The sequence below is a fragment of the Camellia sinensis genome, chromosome 4 (assembly GCF_055761805.1).
Source record: "Camellia sinensis isolate YWXY chromosome 4, ASM5576180v1, whole genome shotgun sequence".
Lineage (NCBI taxonomy): Eukaryota > Viridiplantae > Streptophyta > Magnoliopsida > Ericales > Theaceae > Camellia > Camellia sinensis.
The window spans coordinates 64,850,949-64,878,515 of record NC_138964.1 but is presented as its reverse complement, the minus strand read 5'-3'; the positions used below and the strand labels follow the sequence as shown (position 1 = coordinate 64,878,515).

The window sequence follows — 27,567 nt, the reverse complement described above, 5'->3', positions numbered from 1 at the left end:
TTTGGGTCTAAGGAGAGGTAATCTGAGAGGTTTCTCTTGTTACAAGTGTGGCCAGTTGGGTCACAAGTCTCTAACTTACCCGCGGAGAGGAGGGCAACACTGCGCACCGACAGCGGCTCGTTCTTAGAGCCAGAGTCAAGGGAGAGGGCAGCTACCTACCTATTAACAGTGTGGGCAGTTAGGGCATGTGGGGAGGTTTTGTCATCAGTCAGGTGGCACACTTAGTGCATTTGGTTCGAGACAAACATAGAGCCATCAACCTGCACAGTCAGCACAGGCCTTGAGGGCTAATCAGGGAGCCTCTTCTGCTCAGTCAATGCATCAGACTTATGCTCCGAGGGGTGAGCAGGTGGAGCAGAGACTAAAAAGGCGTGTGTATGATGTTACCACGCCAGACTTAGTGCCAACACCTTCTGTAATGCGAGGTAACTTCTTATTGAGTAATTATATTGCCAATGTGTTAATTGATACGAGTGCATTTCATTCATTCATCTTGTCTGGATTTGCATCGGCATTGGGGATAGAATTAGCCCGGTTAGCATCTCCACTCAGTATAGAGTCATTGGTGGTGAGATTGTTTTGGAACAGGGGTGTCGGGGTTGTAAGATAGAGGTTGCTGGTCGCCGACTTCCTTTTGCATTTGTATTGATTGATATGTTGAGTTTTGATGCTATATTGAATATGGATTGGTTATCTTCGTACCGGGCTATTATTGATTGTTACCGTCAGAGGGTTACTGTATGTACCTCGAGTGGTGATTGTTTTTATTTCTTGGGAGACCGGGCTGATAGAGTTTTGTCGTCGGTTTATGATCCACCTGGTCGAAGTGAGTTTAGTTGTCTTCTTGCAACTTTCTTGGGTAGTGAGTGTGATGTGGTTTGAGTTGAGTTGCCGAGGGTAGTTTGCGAATATCCCGATGTTTTTTCCGAGGATCTCATCAGTTTGCCACCTCACCGTGACATTGAATTCTCTATTGACTCAGTGCCTGGCATGACACCGATTTCTACGGCACCGTATAGATTTTCACCCGCTGAGTTGAGTAAGTTGAAGATTCAACTCCAAGAATTGCTAGATAAGAGTTTTATTTGCCTTAGTACTTCACTTTGGTGAGCACCTGCTCTTTTTGCGAAAAAGAAAGATGGTGCGTTGTGACTTTGTATAGATTACCAGAAGTTGAACCGGGTAACTGTTAAGAACAAGTACCCAATGCCTCACATAGATGATTTGTTTAACCAGTTGAAGGGGTCTTGTTGTTTTTCTAAGATAGACTTGAGATTAGGTTATCACCAGTCGAGGGTAAGGGAGGAAGATATCTAGAAGACGACATTTCATACGTGGTATGGCCTTTATGAGCTATTACTGATGCCTTTTGGGCTAACCAATGCACCAGCCGTGTTTATGGATCTAATGAATCGAATATTCCGTGAGTTTTTAGATCATTTCGTAATCGTCTTCGTTAATGACATTCTGATTTACTCACCCTTCAAGGAGGAACACGAGGTGTACTTGTGAGTTGTGCTTGAATTGCTTATAGCCCACAAATTGAATGCTAAGTTCGAGAAGTATGAATTCTGGTTAAAATAAGTTAAGTTCATAGGCCACGTAGTATCTAGGGAAGGAGTGACTATAGGCTCTTCAAAGATAGACGCGGTGCAAGATTGGGAACAACCCAAGAATGCCTTTGAGATCCGTAGTTTCTTGGGGTTGGCTGGATATTGTCGTCAGTTTGTGAAGAACTTCTTTAAGTTAGCCTCACCCTTGACTAGACTAGCGAGAAAGGGAATCAAGTTTACGTGGAATGAGACTCGTGAAAAGTCTTTTCAAGAGCTTAAGGCTAGATGTACCACTGCTCCAATGTTGATTATTTCGGAGAAGGGTTTGGGCTATTCTGTATATTGTGATGCTTCACGGGATGGTTTGGGTTGTGTTTTGAAGCAAGAGGGAAATGTAGTAGCTTATGGCTTAAGTTAGTTGAAAACACATGAGAGAAACTACCCTACCTATGATTTAGAATTAGCAGCTGTGATCTTCGTTTTGAAAATTTGGAGGCATTACCTTTATGGTGAGAAGTTTGAAGTATTTTCTGATCACAAGAGTCTAAAGTACTTGTTTTCATAGAAAGATCTAAATTTGAAGCAAAGGATGTGGATGAGGCTTATAGAAGACTATGGCTTTGAGTTGTACTATTATTCAGGGAAAGCCAATGTAGTGGTTGATGCCTTGAGTAGAAAGTCCTTTAGCAGTGTAGCGAGTATTGCCATCTGAGAATGGGAGATATTGGGTGCTATTGGCGAGTTTGACTTATATCTTGGGGAGTTCGTTGAGTCAGCAGTCTTGTTTTTGGTAGTTGCACAACCTACACTTGTGAGCTGACTTATAGAAGCACAGGGGGGTGACCTTGAGGTAGAAACCCTTCGAGAGAAGATCTCCAGTGGAAAGGTAGAGAAAGGCTTGAACGTGTACTTTGACTCGAGTGTTAGATACCTTGATCATCTTTTTGTACCGAAGTCTTCTCAAGAGGAGGTACTTCGAGAGTTTCACCATTCACGTCTTGTGGTGCATCTGGGAGGCACAAAGATGTATCATGACCTTAGTCGTCAGTTTTGGTAGAAGGGGATGAAAAAGGACGTAGCCATGTTCGTATCGAAGTGCCTTACTTGTCAACAAGTGAAGACCAAGCATCAGAGACCAGCGGGTATGTTACAATTCTTGCCTATAGCCAGCTGGAAATGGAAACATATCACGATGGATTTTGTTGTGGGTCTTCCGAGGACTCAACGAGGTAATGATGCCATTTGGGTGGTAGTTGACCAATTGACCAAGTTAGCGCAACGCACTTTATACCTATGCGCACGAGTGACTTGGTAGATTATCTAGCTAACCTTTACATTAGGGACATAGTTTGACTTCATGGGGTCCCTGTGACTATTGTTTCGGATAGAGATCCACGTTTTACGACTCGATTGTGGCCGAGACTACAAAATGCCTTGGGCACTAGGTTGATTTTCAGTACTGCCTATCATCCTCAGACTAACAGGGCAGCCTGAGCGTACTATTCAGATCCTTGAGAATATGCTTCGTGGTTGTGTCCTTGACTTTAAGGGGTCGTGGGAGATGCACTTGCCCTTAGTGGAGTTTGCCTACAACAACAGTTTCTAGTCGAGTATTGGCACGGCACCGTTTGAGGCCTTGTATGGCCGACCGTGTAGGTCCCCTGTGTGTTGGGCCGAGGTGGGTGATACACCTATGTTGGGTCCAGAGTTAGTCCGAGAAACGACGGAAAAAATTTCACTTATCCGCAAAAGGTTGGTCACGGGTTAGAGTCGTCAAAAAAGCTATGCCGATCGTAGGAGGAGACCATTGTCCTTTGAGGTGGGAGATCATGTCTTCCTAAAGATATCACCTAGACGGGGTTTGATGAGGTTTGAAAAGAGCGGAAGTTGTCTCCTAAGTTTATTGGGCCTTTTGAGATCCTGGAGCGGATTGGGGAGGTAGCTTATCATTTGGCCTTGCCGCCATAGCTTTCTGGGTGTATGACGTGTTCTATATCTGTATGCTTCAGAAGTATGAGCCTGAATTAGAGGTTGATGAGGATGCCTCGTATGAGGAGAGACCGGTTAGAGTTTTAGATACTCGAGACCAAATCTTTCGAGACAAGACGATTCCTTTGCTAAAAATGTTGTGGCGACACCATGGGGTTGAGGAGGCCACTTGGGAACGTGAGGTGGACGTTCGTGAGAAATATCCGGACTTTTTTATTGATGTTTGAACATGCATTAAGACATTATTATGTTAATGTAATATAAACATTGTATATGTTTTGAAAATATGAATCGTATATCCAGTTATGAACAGATATTTATCTTGTTGATAGGGATAGATGGCCGATGAATGGGTCATGGTGATGATTTGAAATTATTATCAATGTTGTAATTGGTCAAAACATGGTTTTAAATGTTTGGTTTAAATTTCAAGGACAAAATTCCTTAAGGGGGAAGGTCATAGCATTTCTGGTTTAAGCCCGGCCCATTTGACTTTTGGATTCAGTTTTCTTTTCCTTATATAGTTGTTCTTGCCTTGTTTCCTACTATTTCTTCTTGAGTTGAGCTATTGGGTTGTGTTGATTGTGTTTGAAACAGGTTGATAGCTTGTTTTTCAAACTTTTGTTGCCTAGATTTTCATTCCTTCACTCGAGCGGTCTTTGTGAACATCCAGTATTTTTGCAGGTTTGCAAAACTACTAGGAGTTTGTATTCTTCGCTCAAGCAAAGCTTCTTGCACTCAAGCGGAACAACTTATTGTATCTAGTCCCTCGAGCGACACATGTTGCGCTTGAGTGAACTGTGCGTATATCAGTTTGTAAAAACACTTTTCTTAGTCACTTTTTCACCTCTCTCTCTCTCTCTCTCTCTCTCTCTTTAAACATTTCAAAACCACAATATCTTTCACTCTCTCTAAACTTGTCTCTTTCCCTCAAATACACCTAAATCCGTTGATCTTTTCACTTGTGTGCCTTCGTTAAAAAGGTAGAGTTTGACGAGGGCTTCGTTCTAATCGGAGCAAAGTTGAATTTCGACATCTTTGAATTTCCATCCCTCCAATTATCTTCTAAGCTTAAGGTAGGGATATTTTCGTTCTTTCTATAAGTTTTAAGTTAGTTATTTATTATTTCTAAACCATATTGAGATCTTTGGGAGATTTGGAACAATCTAGGGTTTTGAATAAAAATCAAAAGAAGGGTTTTTCAAATGGATCCTTGAAAATGATTTTGTTATGGAAGATGATGTTGAGTTAGGATGAATCGTTGATTTTGAATGTTGGAATTGATTTTGGGAAGAAAATGGATTTTGCCATACATGCCTCAAATGTTGATTTTATATAATTTATGATATTGATATTGGAATCACTATAACAAAACTGAGTTTTTACGGCTTCATATCAACAACATACAGTAAATGCAAGCCGTGGTTTCTTACTTTTACGACTTGCTTTTTTTACATGTTGTAAATAATTCTCCAATCACGACTTGTTTATTGCGTAAGTCGTGAATGCTAATAATGATGATTTTTTTACGACTTGCAATGTTAACCGTAAATAATAAAACTTTTTATGACGTGCATATGACATGCCGTTAATACATCAACTATACACGACACGTGTACACCAGTCGTTAACAAAAAGCCAGTCGTTAAAAATTGTACTTTTCAGGACGCACAAAAGTCAGTCGTTTAAAATATTGTACTTTTTCACGACACACAATTGCTATCGTGAAAGATATGACTGAAAAAAAAAAAAGAAAAAAAAAAAGAAAAGAAGCGCTAAGATAAAAATTTTGAGCGGCAAACACTAAAAAAAAATTTATAAAACAAAAAAAAAAAAACCCTAATAAAGAAACAATCAAAAGCCATAACAAATTGCTTTCTGGGTTTGCTGGGTTTTTTATATCTTTTGGTGGGTGTGAGTTAGAATTTTCATAGTTCTGTGCGTGTATGTACAAATTGTAAAGATTTGTATGTACAGGTATGGTGATGACGGTGGCGTCGCCGAGGAAGTCGATAAACACGGTGTTCCAGAGAGCTGGGGTCTGTGGATTTGGCGAGAGCAGCCAGAAGAGGCGCAAGTATGACATTCGGGATGATGATGATGATGAAGAGACGATGGAGATGATGCAGATTGGTGCCGAGAAGACCAAGAATGTGTTGATCTTGATGAGTGACATCGGCGGAGGCCATTCTAGACTCCTTCAGATTGGAGTTTGGGGACGAATATCGGGTATTTGAACTCATTTCCTCTTCTGGGTCTTCATGGATTCTCATATATTGTGTATATTATGCAACTACTACTTTGATGTGGGAATGTTCTAATTGAAGATTTTGTGGAGTTTCTTCTGAGGCCATATGTGATTAAATTGGAGTTTGGTGATGAGTACGAGGCAATTGAATTGAACCTTTTCTGGGTTTTCTATGGGTACTCTTTAGTGTTGTTTTTACTTCCTCATTCTATTTGTTGCCCTGGTTAAAATTGCCCCCTTTGTAGGTATTGTATAGTACTTTATCAATTTGACCATAAAATGGATTGTAAGTTATCTCTTCATAATGCGTGAGTGTCAGCAGGCATTATTATTTTAGGATAAATGGTCATGAATGTCTATGTATCCATGAGAATGCATTTTATCTACGCATTTTACTTACCATGAACTTCCTTGAATTATTATATCTGCTTAATACTGATGTACATTTAAGATTACTTTGGAGGCTTGTGTATACTGAATTCATTTGCCTGTATGGAAAAGTTAAATGGGAGGTTTTAACATGTAAGACAACATTCATATTCACATTCACAAACTTTATCAGACAGCCAGTAGTCATTTCATGCATTATGCTTTACTGCTGCTTTTCATAAGAATTCGATTCGAGCACTCTGTGCATAGTGATTAGGATTGACTGCTATTTTTAGGAACCAGAATCTAATGGTAATGAAACTTTTTATGTGGAGAGCAACCAATCTTATTTACTATGTTGAGTTTCTCTGCCTTTGTCAACTCTTGGGTATTCGTATTTCATCTCATTTTGTTGCTTAATCTTTGGTATAATCTATATAGGTTCTTGTTCACAATCTAATCTTTCTGTTATATAGGTTGTCTTATTTACGAGCTTTTTTCTGGAATGAAGTTGAGCAAAACAGAGGAGCTGCGTAACACTGCTAGCTATGAAGCACGGATACTTCAAAAAGGGTGACGTATCCGTATCGGATACTTATCAGATACCGATACTCCTCGGATACTCGCGGATACGTATCGGATACTTCTTAATTAATTTTTTATTAATTTTGAAGTATCGGATACTTAATTTTGAAGTATCGGATACTCGAAGTTACATATTACTTATAATATTTTATTTAGTTCTTTGATAAGAGGAATATAGTGAGAGTTAAAGTAATAGAATTTGTCAAATTGATGTATCCTTGTTGTCTCTCTCACTTCTCTCTCGCTTTCTCACTCTCTCACGTTTCTTCTCTCTACTCTCATTCTTTTTTTGGTGTTGGCATGTAATGATGATGTTTAATTTGCATTTGCTTTTGTTTTTGCTTTTAGTTTTGGATGTTTTATGAATGTTTGAGTACTTTTAGGTTAATAGGAATCCCTCTTTTTATTTATTAATTTATAAGTTTTATTTTCATGCATATTACATTATTAAAATTATAATTTTCTTTTTTTTACGAATGTATCCCCGCTGTACTTGTATCATACTTTTTCAAATTTTGACATATCGCCATATCCACATCCCCATATCACCATATCCGTATCCGTGCTTCCTAGGCTATCATTGATGACTTAAAAAAGTATATTTGCTGAAATTTTTATTTAAGAATGGTTTTTTGGCTTTAGCTAAGGTCTGTGATATTCACTGATGAAGGGGAACAAGTTGAAGCTATTGACCTTGAAGACTCTTAGTTTTATAGGAATTTTTCTTCTTTATCAAGTTATCTTTTGCTTTAGGTTTTATTTTTATACATATTGCATTACTAAAAATTGTTAAAATAATATTTTTTATGAACGTATCCCCGCCGTACCCGTATCTTAATTTTTCAAATTTTGTCGTATCGCCGTATCCGTATCGTATCGTATCCGTATCCCGTATCCGTATCCGTGCTTCCTAGACTGCTAGTATACCCAAGGTATTGATCTGTCCAAATGTGTACTTCCTTATTCAGTTTCATTTCCTTTTACCCTATAATTTAGTATCATTGTTCAGCAAATAAGTGTGTCTGCTGTTTGTGTGTGCATGTGTGTTTGATTCTGTGGCTAACAAACTTGTTTTTGTCTTTTTCTTTAAAATTTCCAGTCATTTGAAAGATTCACCTCCATTTGCATCTGTCTATTTTCTTGTCTCACTGTCTCTACTTCCAGATTATCAGCGGCTTTTGAGTTCCATGCCTTCTCGCAGGTTGAACTCATCAAAGCTTGTAGAAAACAATAGTGAGTTCTCCTACTTCTTACTATTGTAGTAAATGTATGACAAATTTCTAGTCCTAGGAATTCGATTAACTTTTCACTTTTTAAAGGAAGGTTTGCCTTCATTTGATGGCTTATCATAGCAGTTTTTTTTGTTTTTTTGTTTATTTCTTATAAATTTACAGTTGTAAAGATTTGTTGTTTGTTGTGATTCACATAGATCTATTGTAAATTTCAGATTCCTTTTTGTTTTCATATTGATATACAAATCTTTGAACTTGATTTTTATTATTATTATTTTTTGTTTGTTGTTTGTATAAGGTGCATACCATATGCACATGTTTTGTGGAGCACATGATAGCCTTTCCCTAAAATCAATTGCCTTAGAGCCTATGCTATGTGCAGGCATTTTGAATTTTTAAAGCATAGTAGACTTCACACACAGATAGAAACTGCCATCTTTGTGTAGCGATTATTGAGTGACAATAAGATCTGGAATTTTTTTATCAAACTGGATATTTTAGTTGCTGTCCTTATAAATTAGCAATTATCATGAAAGTATAATGTGTTTTCCTATTGATTGCAGCCAAGCTCATTTTTTAATGAACAACTAACAGGTTTTGAGGTGTGGCTTGACTCTGGGTCCCAACATAAGAAGCCACCAGAGCAATTGCCAATTGTTCTTTGGGTGAGACTTTAGATGCCCTTATCAGTATTGCAAACTTGTAGTTTCTATATTCTTAGTGACTTATGAATAAGTTATTTGAGTACACCAACAATAGGAAAGAATATATCCGTACACTATCCAATTCTGTAATAATCTTTCTATTTTTTGAATCCTCTTTCATTTATCATCTAAAGGTTATTGTAGATGCAAATTTCGAAACGTGAAATGTTTTAACACATTTCAAAATTCATTTCATCCACTGTTTAGTCTCATTTAGGCTAAACAGTGTCAATTGTTTATTGTGGATTCCTATTTCCAATTTGAATTCCAAATTGTTAATTACACACTTCAAACAATTGAGACCTCCAATTAATGAAGAATAGAAAAGTTGAAGAAAAAAAAAGAGAGGAGAGAATTTAAGCAAAAGAATTATTTCATTAAAGTTTCGGGGATTTAAACCCTCTAAATACACCAAGTACAGTCAATGGGTTTGTATGCAATTCTCTAGGTTCTAACTTTCTCAGAACTCTCAGCTTTGGAATTCTCTTGATTCTCGTCTTTCTCATCGTCTTTATGTTGTCACCTCTTGTATGTGATGGTCCTCATATTTATAAAGGGACGTCTACATGATAAGCGACTCTTATCCTCAGTTTGAATTTCGAATTTTATGATTACTCTGTTCAAATTTGAACATAATGTTATCATATCAAACATGATTAACTATATTGATCTTCTGGATTTTATCCTCTGTAGCTTCCTTCTTGTAGGCTCTGTACATGTCATCCTCTGATTGAATGCATTGTCCTTTGAATTTTGTAGGCTCCATGTGTCACTCGACTTGTATAGACTTGAAGATCTTGAGTAACATCGTTTAAATGCGATGTTATTGTATCTTATCAGGTATCTCAACTGATCGTATTGATCATTTTAGTGTTGTTTTCCTGTAGCCTTTCCATCGTAGGCTCTACATGTGCGCCACCACTTGGTTGAGCAAGTTGTCTTTTGAACTTTGTAGACACCACATGTCAGTTGTATAGGTTCAAAGGATTTGAATTTTAGAGTCCCATCACCCCATTGAACTTGGAATCTAATCCTAAATTTGGTTAAAATTTATGTGCCAATAGTTATGATTTTAGTACAATGGTTTTTTCCACAAGATTGTTTTAAGTGTAGTCAGTTTCATAACCCATGCATTGTGCAGCCATTCTTGTTGCGCATTGGTTGATTAATGTTTTAGTCTACTTAACTGCACGGTTTTTTGAATTAGTTCATAAGACTATGTTTTGAGTGAGTTTGGTTCATTATTAGGATGACTTGTCAACCTGTGAGCCACAATGCTGAGTGCTTTACAAAATCTTTCTATCTTGTCCTCTTCCAAACTAAAATTGATTTTACTGTGCTATTTTGAAGATATCTATGTGTTAACAACTAAACAAAAGTTTATTAAATAGGGTAAGCAACTATAATATCACTGTGCACTGGTACTAATTCAGTTATTTGGGCTGTAGCGATGCATGCTTTTTGTATTATTTTAGAATAAAGATGTGTGACTAATAAATACCCATCTGTCATGTGGGACAATGGATTGGAGCCATATGCATATGGTTCAAGTTGTGGCTACGAGGGAAGGCATGATGGTCTACAATTTACAGTAGATATTGACTTTAATAGGGCAGTGAGTTGATGCTTTGTCATATTTATTTTTACTTTTGTTCTTTCTCTCTCTCTTCTTTTTTTTTTTTTTAAAAAAAAAAAAATAAATTTAATTACCAAATTATTTTAGGTTTTGCTCAGTCAAAGTCATCGATTCCAAGCACTGTTCCTTCTTGGAAGATTCCTTGATATGGGTCCCTGGGCTGTGAATCTGGTAACTTTTCTAATGCTTGTCTTCTTTTTTATCTTTTTCTTCCTCATTTCAACCCTAGTCCAGTTTGCTGTCATTTTGTACTGTACTTATGCAAGCAGTTTGCTATGCATCTAGATCTTGTCAGTTGGAAATTTTCCATGTGTGCTCAAGTTGCTTAAAACACCAGCAGCAGACCTGAGACAAGGTCTTGTATTCATATGGACAAAGATCCTTGCATTTGATAAGGTAATTTGTTAGTCGTTATATATGTGTATGTCTTTGGCAAGTCATAAACAAGTGAGGAGGAGTCCACATGTTTCCGGTGTGAGAAGTGCATTCATCCTTCCTATCTGATGTTGATTCAACTTTTGGTTGATAAAATAGACTCTCTTACACTAAATGTTCCTCTGTGTTGAAGAATACAAAAACTTCTAGTATCAGAAGATGTGTTTCCAGTCTGTAATATGACGAGACAACACACACTCACACAAACATGGATGGCTTTTAATGTATTTTTCTTGATTTTTTTTTCTTGACATTCTTCATTTTTGTCCCATGGCATAATAGTCATGTCAAGTTGATTTGGTAAAGGATGGAGGGCACTTTTATTTCATCAAATTTCTTGATAGCATTGATGCATGTCCTAAACAGCGAGCAATGACTACATTTGTTTCGACTGTCATTGTGGATGGGCATAGACAGGGACATGAACTAGGAAGCACGGATACGGATACGGGATACGGATACGATACGATACGGATACGGCGATACGACAAAATTTGAAAAATTAGGATACGGGTACGGTAGGGATACGTTCATAAAAAATATTATTTTAACAATTTTTAGTAATGCAGTATGCATAAAAATAAAACCTAAAGCAAAAGATAACTTGATAAAGAAGAAAAATTCCTATAAAACTAAGAGTCTTCAAGGTCAATAGCTTCAACTTGTTCCCCTTCATCAGTGAATATCACAGACCTTAGCTAAAGCCAAAAAACCATTCTTAAATAAAAATTTAAGCAAATATACTTTTTTAAGTCATCAATGATAGCCTAGTAAGCACGGATACGGATATGGTGATATGGGGATGTGGATATGGCGATATGTTAAAATTTGAAAAAGTATGATACAGGTACAGCGGGGATACATTCGTAAAAAAAAGAAAATTATAATTTTAATAATGTAATATGCATGAAAATAAAACTTAAAGTAAATTAATAAATAAAAAGAGGGATTCCTATTAACCTAAAAGTGCTCAAACATTCATAAAACATCCAAAACTAAAAGCAAAAGCAAAAGCAAATGCAAATTAAACATCATCCTTACATGCCAATACCAAAAAAAGAATGAGAGCAGAGAGAAGAAACGTGAGAGAGTGAGAAAGCGAGAGAGAAGTGAGAGAGACAACAAGGATACATCAATTTGACAAATTTTATTACTTTAACTCTCACTATATTCCTCTTATCAAAGAACTAAACAAAATATTATAAGTAATATGTAACTTCGAGTATCCGATACTTCAAAATTAAGTATCCGATACTTCAAAATTAATAAAAAATTAATTAAGAAGTATCCGATACTTTTAAGAAGTATCCGATACGTATCCGCGAGTATCCGAGGAGTATCGGTATCTGATAAGTATCCGATACGGATACGTCACCCTTTTTGAAGTATCCGTGCTTCATAGGACATGAAGCTTGTGTTAATACTGATCTTATACACCTGTGCTTGAGGTATCTTCAACCAAATGATGTCCAAACTGAGCCTCTTCTTCTTCAGTGGCTTTGCCTCTGTCTAGAAAAGCTCTGTGAGGATTGTCCTAAGGCGCAGGTTATAGCTTTGTGAGCAGATGCACTGAAGTTACATGCACTATTGTCGGATCCCCAACCTGAGGTCCTCTTTCATTCTTTTTGGCTCAATGTTTAGGTTTGAAAATGAGTAATTATTTAGAACTCCATCTTACTGTCCGTATGCCTTGTTTCAGGTTAGGGCTTCTGCTACTTTTGCATTAAGCAACCTACTTGAAAGTGGATCTGACTCATGTGAAGATTGGAGTGAAATTAGTGAAGAAATTCAGGACAACAAGAAGATGAAGGATGAAATTAGTATAGTTCAGAGGCTACACATGCTAGAAATAGCAGTTTTAGAGACTCAAACTTGTTGAAGAACTTTGCTGCTGCAAGTATGGCCCCTTTGGATTTGGGTGACAGAATGGGTGAAATGGGGTGTCACCTCACTGGATGATTCCACATGCTGCATTCTGTTAGAGCTTTTTTTCCCAATCCCTTTATTTATGCGCATGAGAGGATGTGTGTGAGAGTGATAGAGCATTCTACAACTTACAGAAATATCATGAAATATAATGATATTTTGCTGCAAAAATATGCTTGTTTCATATTCTTGTGTTTGAGTTTTAACTATTTTATGTTCCTCCATTTCAACTTGGTAGATATTAATGCAACAGTTTATTTATTTACGAAATGAAAAAATAAGCTTTGTGATTCGTCTATTTGCTGACTTTATTTTCCATTTATGGAAATTGTAGAGAAACTTCATAAAATTTTTGAAACGTAATAAAATTTCTTGGTCTCCTAAAATTATGAATTAATAGTGGATTGACCATAGGTTGCTCATTGTTGACTATTGCATGTGCAAACTTCCATGCTTCTTGTTACTATTTTGCATTTATTTGTTTAATTCTTGATCTTGTTGGCCAATTTGCCACTTTGAGAAATGAATGACATTTTTTTTTAATCATTGGTGGCTTATCATTGTAGTACATTATGACGGTGGAGAAAAGGTCAACCCATTGAGTCTTGGGAGGCTCATAAGGCAGCCATTCAAGCTGTTATAAAGTTAGTTTCAGGCGAGCTTGTTACAGGTATAGTTAATTCAAATACAATGAGGCACGGCAATTCAATGGTGTGACTGTGAAGGCATATTCCTCTTCTTCTCATATACTCTTTCTTCTTATCCAGCCTTCAAGTTCCTAATTTTCTTTCTTAATCATTATCTCAACCATCAAATTGCTTTAGGTATAATTCCATTTTATTGACTATGTTTTATGGTAATTGCGGTTCAAGTGACACAACTCTAAAGCTTTGGAAAGGAAGGACATGTGTGCATACTTTTGTTGGGCATACAGGTTTGCTTTTGCCCCTCCTCTTTCTAACATGACTATTGCTTTTTGATAATTTTGACACATTTAAATTTTTGATTTATTTTGCATTCTTATCTTACCTTAGTAATTATGGTGATTAGATGAGAAATCATTTTCGTAATATTCAAGCTTCCTATAAAATGAAAGTCCCAAGTAATGGATAAAATGAAAGCTTCCTATAAATCATTTGACTTGGACTCTTTATTTTGGAACTTACAATGGTAATGGATGAAACCTATACAAACCTAAACCTCATACATAGAGATCATTTAACATAATTATGCAAGTCCCAAGTAGGTGTTGCATTGAAGTAGATTAATTCCACCTCTTCCTCTTTTTAAATTTAATTTTTCTCTTGAGCTTCTTATGACTTGGATTTAGTAGCAAACTGTATTTTCCTGTACAAACTTAATGGTTTGTTTGAAGATTCTTACTCATTTCCCTCTAGAAACATTGCAACAACAAAGGTAATTTTGTTTGAGGTATGAAAAAAAAGGTTTTGCTTTATGTGGATTTTATTTACATATACGTTGAGACTATTGAGATCTTGAATTTTCGCTAATTTTTCATTATGACATTGCTTTTATGGGGCCATTGAATTATCTTATTAATTTTGGAAATGTTTTGTTGATGTTTTAAAATTTCTTGATCATTTCTTAATACCTCAAGAATTTTTTTTTTTTTTTTTTTTGAGTCTGTGTTTGTACTTATGTGAAGTTTCCTTTGTCATGCAGACAAGAAATGCAAAAAGGTTAGTTGCTCCAGCTATTGCTGCTGGTTTAGGTGCCTTAACACATACATTGGGCACCCTCGTCCCTGTGATAGGAGCAAGTAGATTTGCTACAGTTGCAGTTGCAATTGCTATAGAAATTATTGTCGGTAGTTTTAGATAATCTCTTAATAGTTATCGCTATGTTTAGAAAGTTAGATATGCATAGTTTTGGATGGTTTAAACTTTTTGTACAGTTTAGAACTTAAGGTTATAGTTTTCGAATGTTTGGAATGTATAGACAATTATTAAATGTTTATAATTTAATGATATAGTTTCTTTTTGATGTTTCAAATAATACTTTGGTGGTTGATTGATGTTTTGTGATGCTTGTTTGTAATATTTGTTAGATTGTACAAAATTAGTCAAATAGAACCTGCTGAATTTAAAAAAAAAAAAAAATTGTATATTCTACGGCAGGCATAATAAGTCATTGTATTACATATTTTACGGTGCACAATCAGCGTCGTTATTTGTCTCACCAATTAATGGCGTGCAAAAGTAGTCATAGAAAAAGTAACGACGCACAAAATCTGCTGTTAAATAGTTTTTAACGGCGTACGAAGCATGTCGTTGACTTTCCATGACTGGTCATAATATGATGCGCGCTGCATGTCGTAGAAGGGTTTTTACGGTGTGCATTGGCGCCATAAAAACCCTTTTTCATTGTAGTGGTTGTGAAATTGGACTGATGTTGATGAGAATGGTGCAGTTAGATATGTATTATTACCCACCTCTTGAAAATTTGGAGAGTTTATCTTTATTGGTGATTGTTTATCTGTTTAGAAATAATTATTTTGGACTATCAGAGTGTTATAGAAATTGCATGTGAATTAAAATAATTAAAACTATTTTTCTCATTCATTTGCATTGAGCATTATCACACACTTATACATTCGAAATGTTACTGTTTTGAGAAAATGGGTGAATCTAGGAAAGGAATTGTTGTTATATCAAATAAGTTGGCTTGTGTATCCAGGGTGAGTTTCAAAAATCACGCGTATACATGGGTGCCGATCCCGCGGATGAAATTTTCATGAAATAGTAATAGTAGTGTTTATATAGTTTATGTTTACATGGGTCCTGGCTTACGATTTCCTCCGGATGAAATTTCTAGGAAAGGTTTTATTGTTTTGAAATTCCAAAAGTGTGATTCACTACCTTGTTTTCTATTATAAAGGAAATGATGTATGAACCGTGATATTGATTTGGTAATATATGATTTTGGAAAGAGATATAAAATGTTTTGACATGTGCATTACATATGCATTCACCTTATAGCTTTGTTAAGATTCATATATTGTGATGGACTATTTTCTACTGGACTTTGGCTTACCCTATGTGGGAAAAACATTTCAAGTACTAATGATATACCTCCGCCAAGGTGATAGCTTTGGAGGACTTGGAGCTAGAGCTTATGGTTATCTGTTTAGCCTTCATTTTTTTTCACTATCTTGTAACACATGCTGTAGATTCAGGATATACTGTTTATGAATGTATATCACATGTGTCATCTTTTTTATATCAAACTCTGATTAATAAAAGCTTATCATTTTATTTTTGTTGCTATTTATTAGTTATTATGAGGTGGGTATATTGTGTTTATTTTGGAGCATTACAGTGTTGTCCTAAATTTTTGGGAAAAAACTTACGTGTTTTTTTGGTAAACTTACACATTTTTTTGAAATCAGTTACGTGATTTATGAAAACTTATGCATTTTGTGTTATTTTAAATTTTTGTAAACAAACTTACGCATTTTGTGTTGTTTTAAATTTTTGTGAATAAACTTACGCATTTTTGTGTTCAGTTACGCATTTTTGTGAAATCATTTACTTGATTTGTGAAATCTTATGCATATTTGTGTTTTAAATTTTTTAGAACAAACTTACGCGTTTTTGTGGTCACTTGCATATTTTTGTGAATTCACTTACGTGATTTGTGAAAACTTACGTCTTTTGTATTGTTCTAAATTTGTGGGAACAAACATACTCATTTTTGTGAAAATTTACGCATTTTTGTGAAATCATTTACGTAATTTGTGAAAATTTACGCATTTTGTGTTGTTCTAAATTTTTTAAAACAAACTTACGCATTTTTGTGTTCACTTGCGCATTTTTGTGAAATCACTTACATGATTTGTGAAAACTTATATATTTTGTGTTAATCTAAATTTTTGGCAACAAACTTACACATTTTTGTGTTCAATTACGTAATTTTGTGAAATCAGTTACGTGATTTGTGAAAATTAATATATTTGTGTTATTCTAAATTTTTGAGAACAAATTTATGCGTTTTTGTGTTCAGTTACGTATTTTTGTGAAAACTTATGCAATTTGTGTTGTTTTAAATTTTTGGGAATAAACTTGCATGTTTTATGTAAACTTACGCATTTTTCAGAAATTATTTATGTGATTTGTGAAAATTTACGCATTTTGTATTGTTCTAAATTTTTAGAAACAAAATTATGCATTTTTTTTGTTTAGTTACGCATATTTGTGTTGTTCTACATTATTTAGAACAAATTTACGCATTTTTGTGTTCACTTACGCATTTTTGTCACCTACGTGATTTGTAAAACTTACGTATTTTTTGTTCTAAATTTTTTAGAATAAACTAATGCATTTTTGTAAAAATACTTACACATATATAGTGTAATATATTATTTTAATATGTTTACTTATACGTTGACCTACTTAGCAGGTCAACAATGTATAAATTCTAGGGGTACTTACGTATAACTCCTAATAAGTGGACTTATTATCTAATAGTTCCTATGAGAAAAATTTGTTATAAAAAAAGTCACTAATTATAAGTTTTAACGTCAATTTATAAAAATTATAACCAACAAAATCACTAATTGTCAATTTTTAGCGACATATGTAAAAAATTGTCACAAAAAAAAAATATTTTTAGTGACAATTTTACCAAGACTTATTTTCAATAGGACTTAGAAATTAAGTCCAACTATTATGACCTATTAATAATTTACTCTAAACTTTCTAACACAAAAATGTAGAAGTTTTAACACAAATGTATGTATCCCAAACAACAAAAATATTTGAGGATTCATATATGCCTTACATACCTAAGAATTATCCAACCGTAAAGCTTAAGCTTATCACAAAATTAGGATTAGGTATGAAGTATTCAAATTTGACAAAAGAAAGTTATCTTGTTCTGAATCAATGCATTACACCTCATAAAAATAAAAAATAAAAATTACCTGTAAAATTTCAGGCATGAAATGCAAGAAAAAAATTAATTTGAATTATACATGTCAAACAGTAGAATTAATTACATTACAATGACTTAAATTTTCAGTGAGAAAATAAGCTGTATTATATTAAATTCAACAATCTAGCTCAATATATATATATAATATTCAACAATGACTTAAATTCATATTTGTTATATTTTATATTTTATTAATAACAGAATTTGGGTTGTTCAAATTACTGTTCATACATAACCAAAATAAAAATTTATTTTGCTTAAACTTCTAAAAAATTTCAAGTTGGACACGTGATATTCGGTATGGATCTACCAATTTTTTCTTCTTTCTTCTTTCAATTTTTTTTTTTTTTTTTTTTTGATCTAGGAATTTCAAAATCATTACTCCCCCCCCCCCCCCCCCCAAAAGCACAATCACTCTAATTTCACTGCAAATTACTCCAAATTTATAGAGTTAACTAACTTTAGAGACACTAACAATAATAGTAAGCCTCACCTTAAGTGATGATATAAAACCCATATAAATTTTAAAAAATAGAGTAATTTAGTTAATGTGTTATATTGGAATGGCAATACACAGGGTCACCTCATTAATGTTTTTCAATTAGAAATGAATAAGTGCCAAAGCAATAATGTAAACTGGTTCACATACAGTTTTTGCAGAAATGGCTGAGCAAGAACGAGTTGGAGGCAAAACCATAAATATATTTAAAACTTACCAAATGAAGTAGCATACATACAAACTGAATTGATTGTTCATCAAGAAGTCAATTTTAAGTTAAAGGATAACAATGGTGGTTGAAAAAGAGAAGCTCAAGTTGTTGTCCATGTGTAAACCTGGCCTCCACTTGTGGATCCTGCAAGCATCCCAATCTGGTAAGGGTGTGTATCAAAGCGGCATGGAATTGCAGACAAATTTGGGCTCTGTAAAGTCGCAACACGTACTCTCCTAGCCGTGGAGATAACATCAACTCCTCTTTTCATATTACCAATGAAGAGATATGAATCATCCCAACCCCATACTGCTCTGCTTTTTCAACCAAAAGAAGAAGCTATCTTAGCAATCAATCCCATCTTACATAGATAGATACAAAGTTTTATATACAAATTTCTGGCGTTAAAATGAAGATCCAAAAGGTCGAGATTAATTTATCCTATTAAATCTTTTAATCACCAAAAGAACAACAAATCATGCACGAGTATTGGTTATTTTCACACTAAATACTCTTAGAATTTGTATTTTGAAATTTTCATAAAAAGAAGGAAAAAGGGGTACAAAATCTATCCAACTCGACAGTTCAAGAATCGTATGAATTGTAGTGTTAATCGAATTGTGAATCATAAGATTCATTGTCAATTCTATTCCAAAATAAATTCACCTATAGATTCGCATCCATCTATGCATGAATCATGAATCAAACCGTCGATTCTAACAACTACATGACAAAAGTGGGAACATGAACACATTAAAAACAAATAGGAGATAATATACATCTGCATGGGTAGGATGATGATTCATTTTCCATTTTATTTTTTCATTACAAACATGTAAGGCTAAATAGAAATGGTTACGGACAACCAGCATAAAAAAAATGTGAATGATTCATATCTAATTATATAATCTATACATGGATGTCTATTCTGAGTCTAATCTAAAAGTTCCGAGTCAAGGTAGATTTTGCAAAGTGAATCAGTTACAAAAGCACATAAATCCAATTTAAGTTTAGATGAGAAAACACCCACAAATGTAAATCAGTTTTACCAAAGAACAGTGAGCTGATTGTTCCAGACCTAATCACAACAGCATGACAACATACAAAAAACTATACCTGAATGAAGAAATCCATCTACCTGTCTTATTATTATGGTTGATCATAGTTATGTCTTCAAAATTAGATCCAGTCAGTAAGCCAACATTGTCATCAATACTGTGAAGAGATTGAAATTTCAAAGATCAGAAAGAGTGAGCCACCAAACGGATTATCAAAGTAACAGATTCCTATAACCACTTCCAGAGTGATATGCAAGTTATTTTTGACGAAAATAAGATTTGATCATATAACATAATCTATATATACTTAAAAAAGAATTGGTAACTCAAATACTTTATGACTAAAGTGGAAGGGTTGACTAGTAACTAGTAACTGTACGTTCTTAACAATTAATTAGTACCTCCATTAAAATGGTGTTAAATAGAAAGAGAAAACCTACCTAGAACCCAGAGCAAATAAGCCGAAGTGCAATTAGAAGTTGAGCATCAACACATTTTTAGCCCATGTTGTGACGATCACTAATATGAATTTTCTTTTCTTTTTTATTTTTCTTTTTTGGTTTTCAATAAAGTTTAATAATAAATTGTGAACATCTTAACTAAATTCAGAGTATACATACTTGAAATAGAAAAATATTTAAGCTGAAGCCCCTTCAAAAATTATACACCATCTTAAAAGTAACGTCACCAGCTTTCTCTTGAGTGTTAATTTGTGATCTCAAAAGAAATGGTAGACTTAAAACCTAATGTAATACCCAAGACATGCATATAACTAATATATGAAGAGGGTAACTTTGTAATTTTAAAAAAATTAGGGTAATAAACTTATTAGGTTTTACAGTTATTCTCAAAAAATCCAAAGAAGGGGATCTTGTAACGCCCTTAATTTTATTACCTGATTCCATTACCAAATACATTATTAAAATCAATTCTTTATTAATAATACGGAAGCAAGAATAATTCACCAAACACAAATATTCTCTCTTGTACCTTCAATGAATGAAATGCTCAGATACATTAATTCACAAAATGTGCCCTTAGGCTTACATTGAGGAAAAATAAAACTCAAAGAAATGAAGTGAAAGAGAGATTGACTCTCTCTTTAAAGCAAATGGCATTTTGCCTACAGGTAAAAGGCCCCATTGGCCAACAATAACAAGACATCTTAGTCCTGAGCAATTCTTCAACTTTGTACCTGAAAAATAGCTAACAACATGGGATGAACAACAAAGTCCAGTAGAGATCTCATTGATTCTAAACAATAACAGTACATAGATAGCTATGATCATGAATACTACAAGTTATAATTATATATGTAATGTGACTTTTGTATTCAAAATATACATACATAAATATATTCTTTCTCAAAAGATTCCATCCTTTATCATTTCATAAAAAAAAAAATTCTAATTTCTTGATCCTTGTACTCACCAATTTCAATTTAAGGACATTTCTCAATCTAAATCACATCTCAAACGCCATACGTACATTAACCATTTTCGCATTTCTATAATTCGTCTTTTATTTCCATAATCGATTCACTATTAATCCTTTGCACTCTTGTGCTACTCATTTATATCAAACAATAATCCAATTATCATCGAACTCAACAATCATCTCACGACGTTACTCCAACTATTTTCACAACACATGTTCATCAACAACTATCTCCTAAGATATATGCAAATTGACAATCAAATAAACTTGAGGATTCACTAAGCCTCACATCATCACCGTGGTCTCACCAAGCCCCACGTTTGCCTGCTTTACAGGTTGCTAGCCGAAAGGAACGCATTACCTCTATATAGCACAGCCTGCTTTTCCGGGCGCTAACCGGAAGGAACACATTACCTCTATATAGCACATCCACCCGCTTTACCGGTTGCTAGCCGGAAGGATCGCGTTACCTCTATATAGCACAATCACATTTCACAACACAAGTATCTCAAATTCATTCTATTCGATCTCAACTATTACGCGATTGGACTATTCAATCGATAACACATAAGGTTTCATACCAACCTCTTTCTCATCAATACTACAACAAACAATACCATCCTCCACCGATGGCCAAGGACAAAACCTCTAGACAAAAGGACTCAAATCTCTTATAGGAACAATATAATTCTCATAACAATTCCATGTTTGATTTCATCACTTCCAGTCATCAATAGTTTCGGCAAGTAAATTTCAAGACCATTACGTATTTCCCTTCCTATTCAAATTTCCTGTTACAAGTTCACAACAATTAATTTTAAAATCATTATCCATTCTTCGTTTATTTATATTCTACTATTTCAAAATTCTGATTTCATTAACTGAAATTCCCAACATGTTCAGTATGGTTCCATTACACGACAACCCATCCATTTCCTTTCCATTTCAACTTCACAATAACCGATACGACTGATAAGTATAATCAGCTTACCTCATTCTCAAATTATTAAACCAACAATTAAAATTAAGCTTTTTAATTAAATCACCACAATGATGTTCTAAATTCGTATAAGTCTCAATAATTATATAATTATCAATTCTTCTCTAGCTTCTGGAATACTTAATTAAAAATTAGGGCTTTTACATAAATTCATCATAAACATGTTTTATTATCTCAAAATTTCATAATCAATAATGAATCAGTAGATAAGCTCTTAAAATCCAAAAGTCCTAATTCAAAATCCACATGCCTTTCAAAAATCTCTCTACAAATCATGTTTCTTATGCAATAATAAAATACCACATATCTATCTATAACAAAGTATTGAAGAGAATCACAGAAATCCTTACTTCAAGATATGAGTAAGAAGACGAAAAGGCGAAGAGTGTAGGTCCAAGCCAACAAACCCTCCTAGCTTCAAGATCCTCCAAGAACCCTTCACAAATAGCAAGCTCTCTTCACAAAACTCTCTCAAATCTCTATCTCTCTAACCACTCAAGAAAAACCCGAACAACCAAGGCTAAGGCTAGGACACCAACGTCTCTACAATGGAAAAAGAAGAATTTTAAAGGGGGGAAAAACAGGGAGAAGTCTCACGGCTTGCACAGAAAAAAAATAGGAAAAAGATTTTTCTCTTCTTCTTTCTTTGTACAGAGGGAGGACACCAAACAAAATGAATGGGAAGGAGCTCTATCTGTGGAGAAGTAGATCCAAGCCTAGGGAGGCGAGAATGGCTCTCGGCCAGCAGAGAGAGAGAAGTGATGTCTACATCTCATTTAATGCTTCTCTAGATATGTAATGAAAAATCACGAAAGAAATGGGCACACCCATCAATTAATACATATATTTTAATATGTTGAGTCTTGTCTTAGCACAAACAAGTAACGGAAAGAAAGAAATCGAAAAAAAAAGGGGTGGGTGGTCGGCCATCAACTATAGAAAAGGAGAGAGAGAGAGTTTTCTTTCATTATAATATGAAACTAAATTTTTTGTGGGCGCTGCTTGAGGGCCCGAATTTCGGGGCTCGAATGCCCCGAAAATTCCACTTTAGGTAAAAAAAAAAAAAAAAAAAAAAAGGAAAAAAGAAAGAAAAAAAGAAAACAGTTTCTAAAAATGGAAATTAGGGGCATTAGGGGCAAATTTTTTAAGGCCACCAATCATTTTCCATTTTTTGTCTCATCTTGGATTTCACCAACAAAGATAATAAAGAAAGAAATCAAAACTTTAATGTAATAAACTAATCAAGATAAGGTGAAAACAAGATCCTCTCATTTGGTGAAAGGGACAAGTTAATAAATAAAACCTTTGATGATTAAAAAAAAAGTATTACTTTGATTTTATGGTGTGTATCATAAATTCATTATTCATAAGTCTTATCATAATTTGGTGTCACACATCACAAATATTCACAACCTTCTTATGATGATTCAGATATATATATATATATATATATATATAATCAAGACATGGACTAAATCAATTGAGTCCAATATAAGTAAAGTTCAATAATTTGAAGTAGCTATCTAATTTGGGACTTAAGCAAAAATAAACCAAATAGACCCAAAATGGTCTCCACCATTCACATAATTAGTTACACAAACTCAAATTAAATTAATTCTAAATCATGACTCTTGAATTAAATTTTCACCTATAAACCAAACATGGCCCATATATATATATCAAATTACACCCGACAAACTTTATCTCACGTCATGGTCTAACACTCAAAATAAACACAAAATCAAAATTGGATCATAAAAATTATGTGGCGTCAATTTATCAAACACCGATAAGTCTATGAATTTTATAAATTAAATATTCATCCTTTCATTCTAAAAATTTTGTCCAATATACTAGCTTCAAATGAGAACATTATATAATTTTTTTTTATATGTTTCTGAATTGTGAAACTATTTTAAAAGTTCATAGAATTAGAATCTAAATAAAAAAAATTTAATTTACTTATTTGTTTATTTATTTATTTTCTTAGTCATTACAGATCTCTTGAGGGATCCAACAAAAGAGGTTGAAGAACCAATTCTTGGTACTAGGTCAATCTATTTTTTGTTTAAGGTAAGAACTCTAGTACAACCTCTCCTTTCTATTATTTATTGTATTTCAATTTGGGGCTAAATTTCTTTAGGGTTTGGCTAGAACCCACAGATTATGTATGATGTTTGGGTAGTTTTTGGCGATTAACCCGTGAGAAGTGCCTGAGGTAGCAGAGCATGGCAACATTTGTACCTTGCTTGGGTCGGTGCAAGAAGCAAGGAGCCAAGGTGTGTTGTGTGGGATTCATATCACTTGCATGTATATATGGCTGGTTGCACATCATAGAAACCATAGTTGAAAAAAAAAAAAAAAAAAAAAGGAACTTAAGAACGAAATTGCTTAACCAAACTAGTGAGTGTATGGGCATTAATATTAATCAGCAAAGGTGATTGAATTATTATAAGTGGGTATGGGTTAAGGCCATTTGCAAGACCTGAAGTAGATAGAATAGATGACTGTTGTAGACAATGAACAATCCTAGACTTAGATTATTGCATGAACACACATTAGGCAATGTTTTCTTTGATAATTATTGGGGAAATCATATATCGGTGTAAATTTTAAAAAAATAATTACAGATTAGTAGTCAAGTTTATGAATATTAATAATTAAAATTATAGATTTTTAATGTACTTATAATATATATTTTTTTTTATATAAATACACTAGAGTGTAATCCTTCCATAATTATTTATGTGGTGTTATATTTATTAGGACTACGAGATTGAAGTGGATCGTGGTATTTTGAAGTTAGTTTTGGGATTCTTTTAGCACTTGAGGTAAGTGACCCTCCACCACTGTTAGTGTTTTAGCCTCAATGTTCTACCTGAAAAGTGATTCTTTGTGTTTTCCATGTGTTTTGTTAAAATACAGATCAAGTATGAAATAATTCTAAGTGATATTATTTAATTATTGTGATTACTTGTATCAAAATATTTATGTCAGGGATATCAAAATGTTTTGTACTTCAAAGTAAGTAAGTTCATGTACAAAATTTAGTACTTGAGTCTTGTCTTACTATGATCTGGACTTTAGCCAATGAGGGTTAAAAGTTGGCAAACTTGTTTCTTCTGGAACTTTACCACAGGCCTATGTGTGGTTCCAGGCCTTGTTATCGACTAATGTGGCTGTAGTTGCTAAGACTTGAGTTCTAATGATTGAATTATCATACCATTGGACATCGAACCATTGCTTTCAACAAATAAATTTGACTCTATCATTGAATTATTTTATTGTTTTCTTTAATCAGATATACTGTTACGCTGTTCATCCAGCCATTGATCTACCTCGCAAATAAATCATTCATTCATAAAAAAAACATATTTCTTCCTTTTTGATTATTTTCTGCTACTTGATCTCCAACTAGCAGTGGTAGTTGGTGACTTACTCAGCCATCGAGCTTATCCCATCAATGAATTTGTTTGTTGATTTGGAATGAAAGTCCATACAATTTCAGATTACTAGATTAATCATTGATTACCGAATTTTTGGTATTATTTTGTATTATTTAATATTTGGAGACAATTATAACTTATAACTTTAAAAGACATAATTTATTAGATGCTTAACAATTCTAGTGCTATATATATATATATATATATATAAGTTGATCGGAGAAGCAATTAAATATTATTTTCACTTGACAATGTTGCAATGACCCGGACCGTTACACCTAATCACTATAGTCAACATCCCATAGAAAGAAAATATAGAATATATTGCTCAGTCTCACATCATTTCTATCAAGATACTTACTGAGAGTCACAAACAACATAACCAGTCCCAAAAAGGTTACATACCTTGTTGTGGCTAGATAGCTTCCAGTGGTGAAAAGTAAACAGAATGCACAGCCCTTTTATGGTTAACCGTCTTCAAACATTTCATCAATATTTCTCAAATCCCAAATGCAAGCAGTTCCTCTGTGGAGCTCGTTGCCATGATGTCAGTGTTTTCTGAATTGAAATCTATAGTGTTGATTCTATCTTCATGCAAAATCCACAAAGCTGAAGATTTTCCTGCCCTCTCATCCCAAATATTGAGAACTCCATGACCTTTGCTAAAACAAGGACTTTGCATCATTTGTTCGTTGAGAAATAGAAAATATAGCATGATCGCTGAAATAAACCAGATCAAATATTTCCTTCTCGACATCCATCAATCGGATAAATCCATCATGGCAGCTAGTATAAACCTACATACACATTGATATACAAACAGAGGAATGCACAAGCCAAGTTGAGTCATGTCACTACCAACAAATGAGATACAAGAACTGGTTGTTGCAAAATAAATGCAAAACGAAGGAATTAAAGGGGATAATTGCACATACACATGCTATATTTACTTCTTCATAGGGAAAAAAACATATACTTTAAATAAATTCCAAAAGTAATACCTTTGAAATGGAAAATGGTTGAATTACAATCCCCGAAACCAGCCGTGGATGAGGGCAGTACAAATAAATCCCATCTCCATCCTCATTTTCAGCATCAAAATCCCAAAATCCAACATTCCCAAACTTGTTTCCCACAGCAATCAATTTCATATCCGTAGACGGAAAGAACCTCAACACTAGTATTCTCCCTGGTACAACCCTAACTATATTTTCTGGTTCCAACCCCATTGATTCCAAATCAACACAACCCCGAACCCGAATTGGGTAGCCAAAATTGACATTTTCATTCACACGAGCCATCGAATTGCAGGAACACCCTTCAATTTCCTCCCTCGAGTCATGACCGCAACACAATTGGGGTTTTTTCAAAACACCCATGATTTTTTCAGTGAATTTTTGTTGGTGAGAGGCGTAACCGCAATACGCATCACCGATGGTAATAGGACCTGAGGACTCACATTTATGCTGTGTTTGGTTGGGGGATTTGAGGAGGGATTTAGAAAGGAAAAGGAAAAAAGTGTATGAAACTAGGTGAAATATAGACATGTTTTATTCACATTTTACCTGCATTTTCTATTTTTCTTTTCAAATCCCTCTCCAAATCCCCCAACCAAACACAACATTAGGGTTTGATTTGGGGGTCTTAGTTAGGGTTTCATCAAAATCGTGCATATTGGGGGCATTCTTTTGGTCCGTAGCGAACGCCGAATGAAAATTGGGGTTTCGATTTTCGATTTCTTCTTCGGGCCATTTTTGTAAGACTTGATTTGAGCTCTAGAGAGAGAAATAGAGAGAGAGTTTAGTAGATCTTTAACATTATATATATATATATATATATATGTATAGGCATTTAAAAAATGTAAGATAGAGAGAGACCTTTGGCGCTTAGTTGAAGCAGAGGGGTCGTTAATTTTGGAATGGATCTTAAGAGAAGCGAACATTTCATCGTTGCGTTTGATGTTCTCAAACCTTCGAAGCTCGCACTCTGTAAGTTTCTTCTGATGCGCCATTGAAGAGAGAGAGAGAGAGAGAGAGAGAGAGAGAGAAGAGTGGCGCTTGATTTGTGTGAAGTTCGTACTCCGTATATGTATATATATCTACTTATACGCGGGAATTAAAACTGGAGGGAACCCAATAATATTAATAAAAACAAAAAACAAAGAACAAAAAAAAAAAAAATAAATAAATAAAAAGAAAAAAAACCTTCAAAGAGTGTGCATAATTAAAAAAATGATATAATTTTAATTTTTTCTATTATAACTAAAGTAATATCATACATAAGGAA

The 27,567-nt window shown here is 34.2% G+C and overlaps 2 protein-coding genes and 1 long non-coding RNA gene across 8 annotated transcripts; 1 reads left to right on the top strand and 2 right to left on the bottom strand.

Moving 5' to 3' along the window:
• The first annotated feature begins 5,392 nt into the window (after positions 1–5,392).
• On the top strand, positions 5,393–14,693 carry LOC114260224 (uncharacterized). 6 transcript variants are annotated; one of them, XM_082925070.1, is made up of 9 exons: positions 5,393–5,771; positions 6,636–6,705; positions 7,667–7,676; positions 8,540–8,641; positions 10,404–10,487; positions 10,602–10,712; positions 13,244–13,347; positions 13,550–13,611; positions 14,361–14,693. In XM_082925070.1, exons 1-7 carry the CDS (start codon positions 5,522–5,524, stop codon positions 13,277–13,279), a joined length of 663 nt encoding a protein of 220 aa, XP_082781196.1. In that variant the 5' UTR covers positions 5,393–5,521; the 3' UTR covers positions 13,280–13,347; positions 13,550–13,611; positions 14,361–14,693. The 6 variants fall into 6 exon arrangements, with proteins under 6 accessions (XP_082781196.1, XP_082781197.1, XP_082781199.1 ...); XM_082925071.1 differs by having other exon boundaries at positions 13,502–13,611; XM_082925073.1 differs by having other exon boundaries at positions 10,602–12,359; positions 12,451–13,347.
• A 3,618-nt stretch (positions 14,694–18,311) lies between these two features.
• LOC114260204 (uncharacterized) lies at positions 18,312–26,582 on the bottom strand. Its single transcript, XM_028200266.2, is given in 8 exon segments — positions 18,312–18,654; positions 19,457–19,555; positions 25,687–25,711; positions 25,714–25,769; positions 25,771–25,807; positions 25,810–25,949; positions 25,951–26,078; positions 26,283–26,582. Coding segments are annotated over 8 exon segments (999 nt in total). The 3' UTR covers positions 18,312–18,440.
• Positions 20,362–22,654, bottom strand: LOC145824690 (uncharacterized). Its single transcript, XR_014366646.1, has 2 exons — positions 22,186–22,654; positions 20,362–20,593 (listed from the first exon to the last, which is right to left on the bottom strand). It is a non-coding gene; the product is annotated as an uncharacterized LOC145824690 (long non-coding RNA).
• Positions 26,583–27,567: the final 985 nt, after the last annotated feature.

Excerpts from the sequence above, each read along its gene's own strand:
- LOC114260224 (XM_082925070.1), top strand. The coding sequence starts at position 5,522 with ATGGTGATGACGGTGGCGTCGCCGAGGAAGTCGATAAACACGGTGTTC. Across the intron at positions 8,642-10,403 it reads AATTGCCAATTGTTCTTTGG|GTTTTGCTCAGTCAAAGTCA; the intron begins GTGAGACTTTAG and ends AAATTATTTTAG. Across the intron at positions 10,713-13,243 it reads AGATCCTTGCATTTGATAAG|TACATTATGACGGTGGAGAA; the intron begins GTAATTTGTTAG and ends TTATCATTGTAG.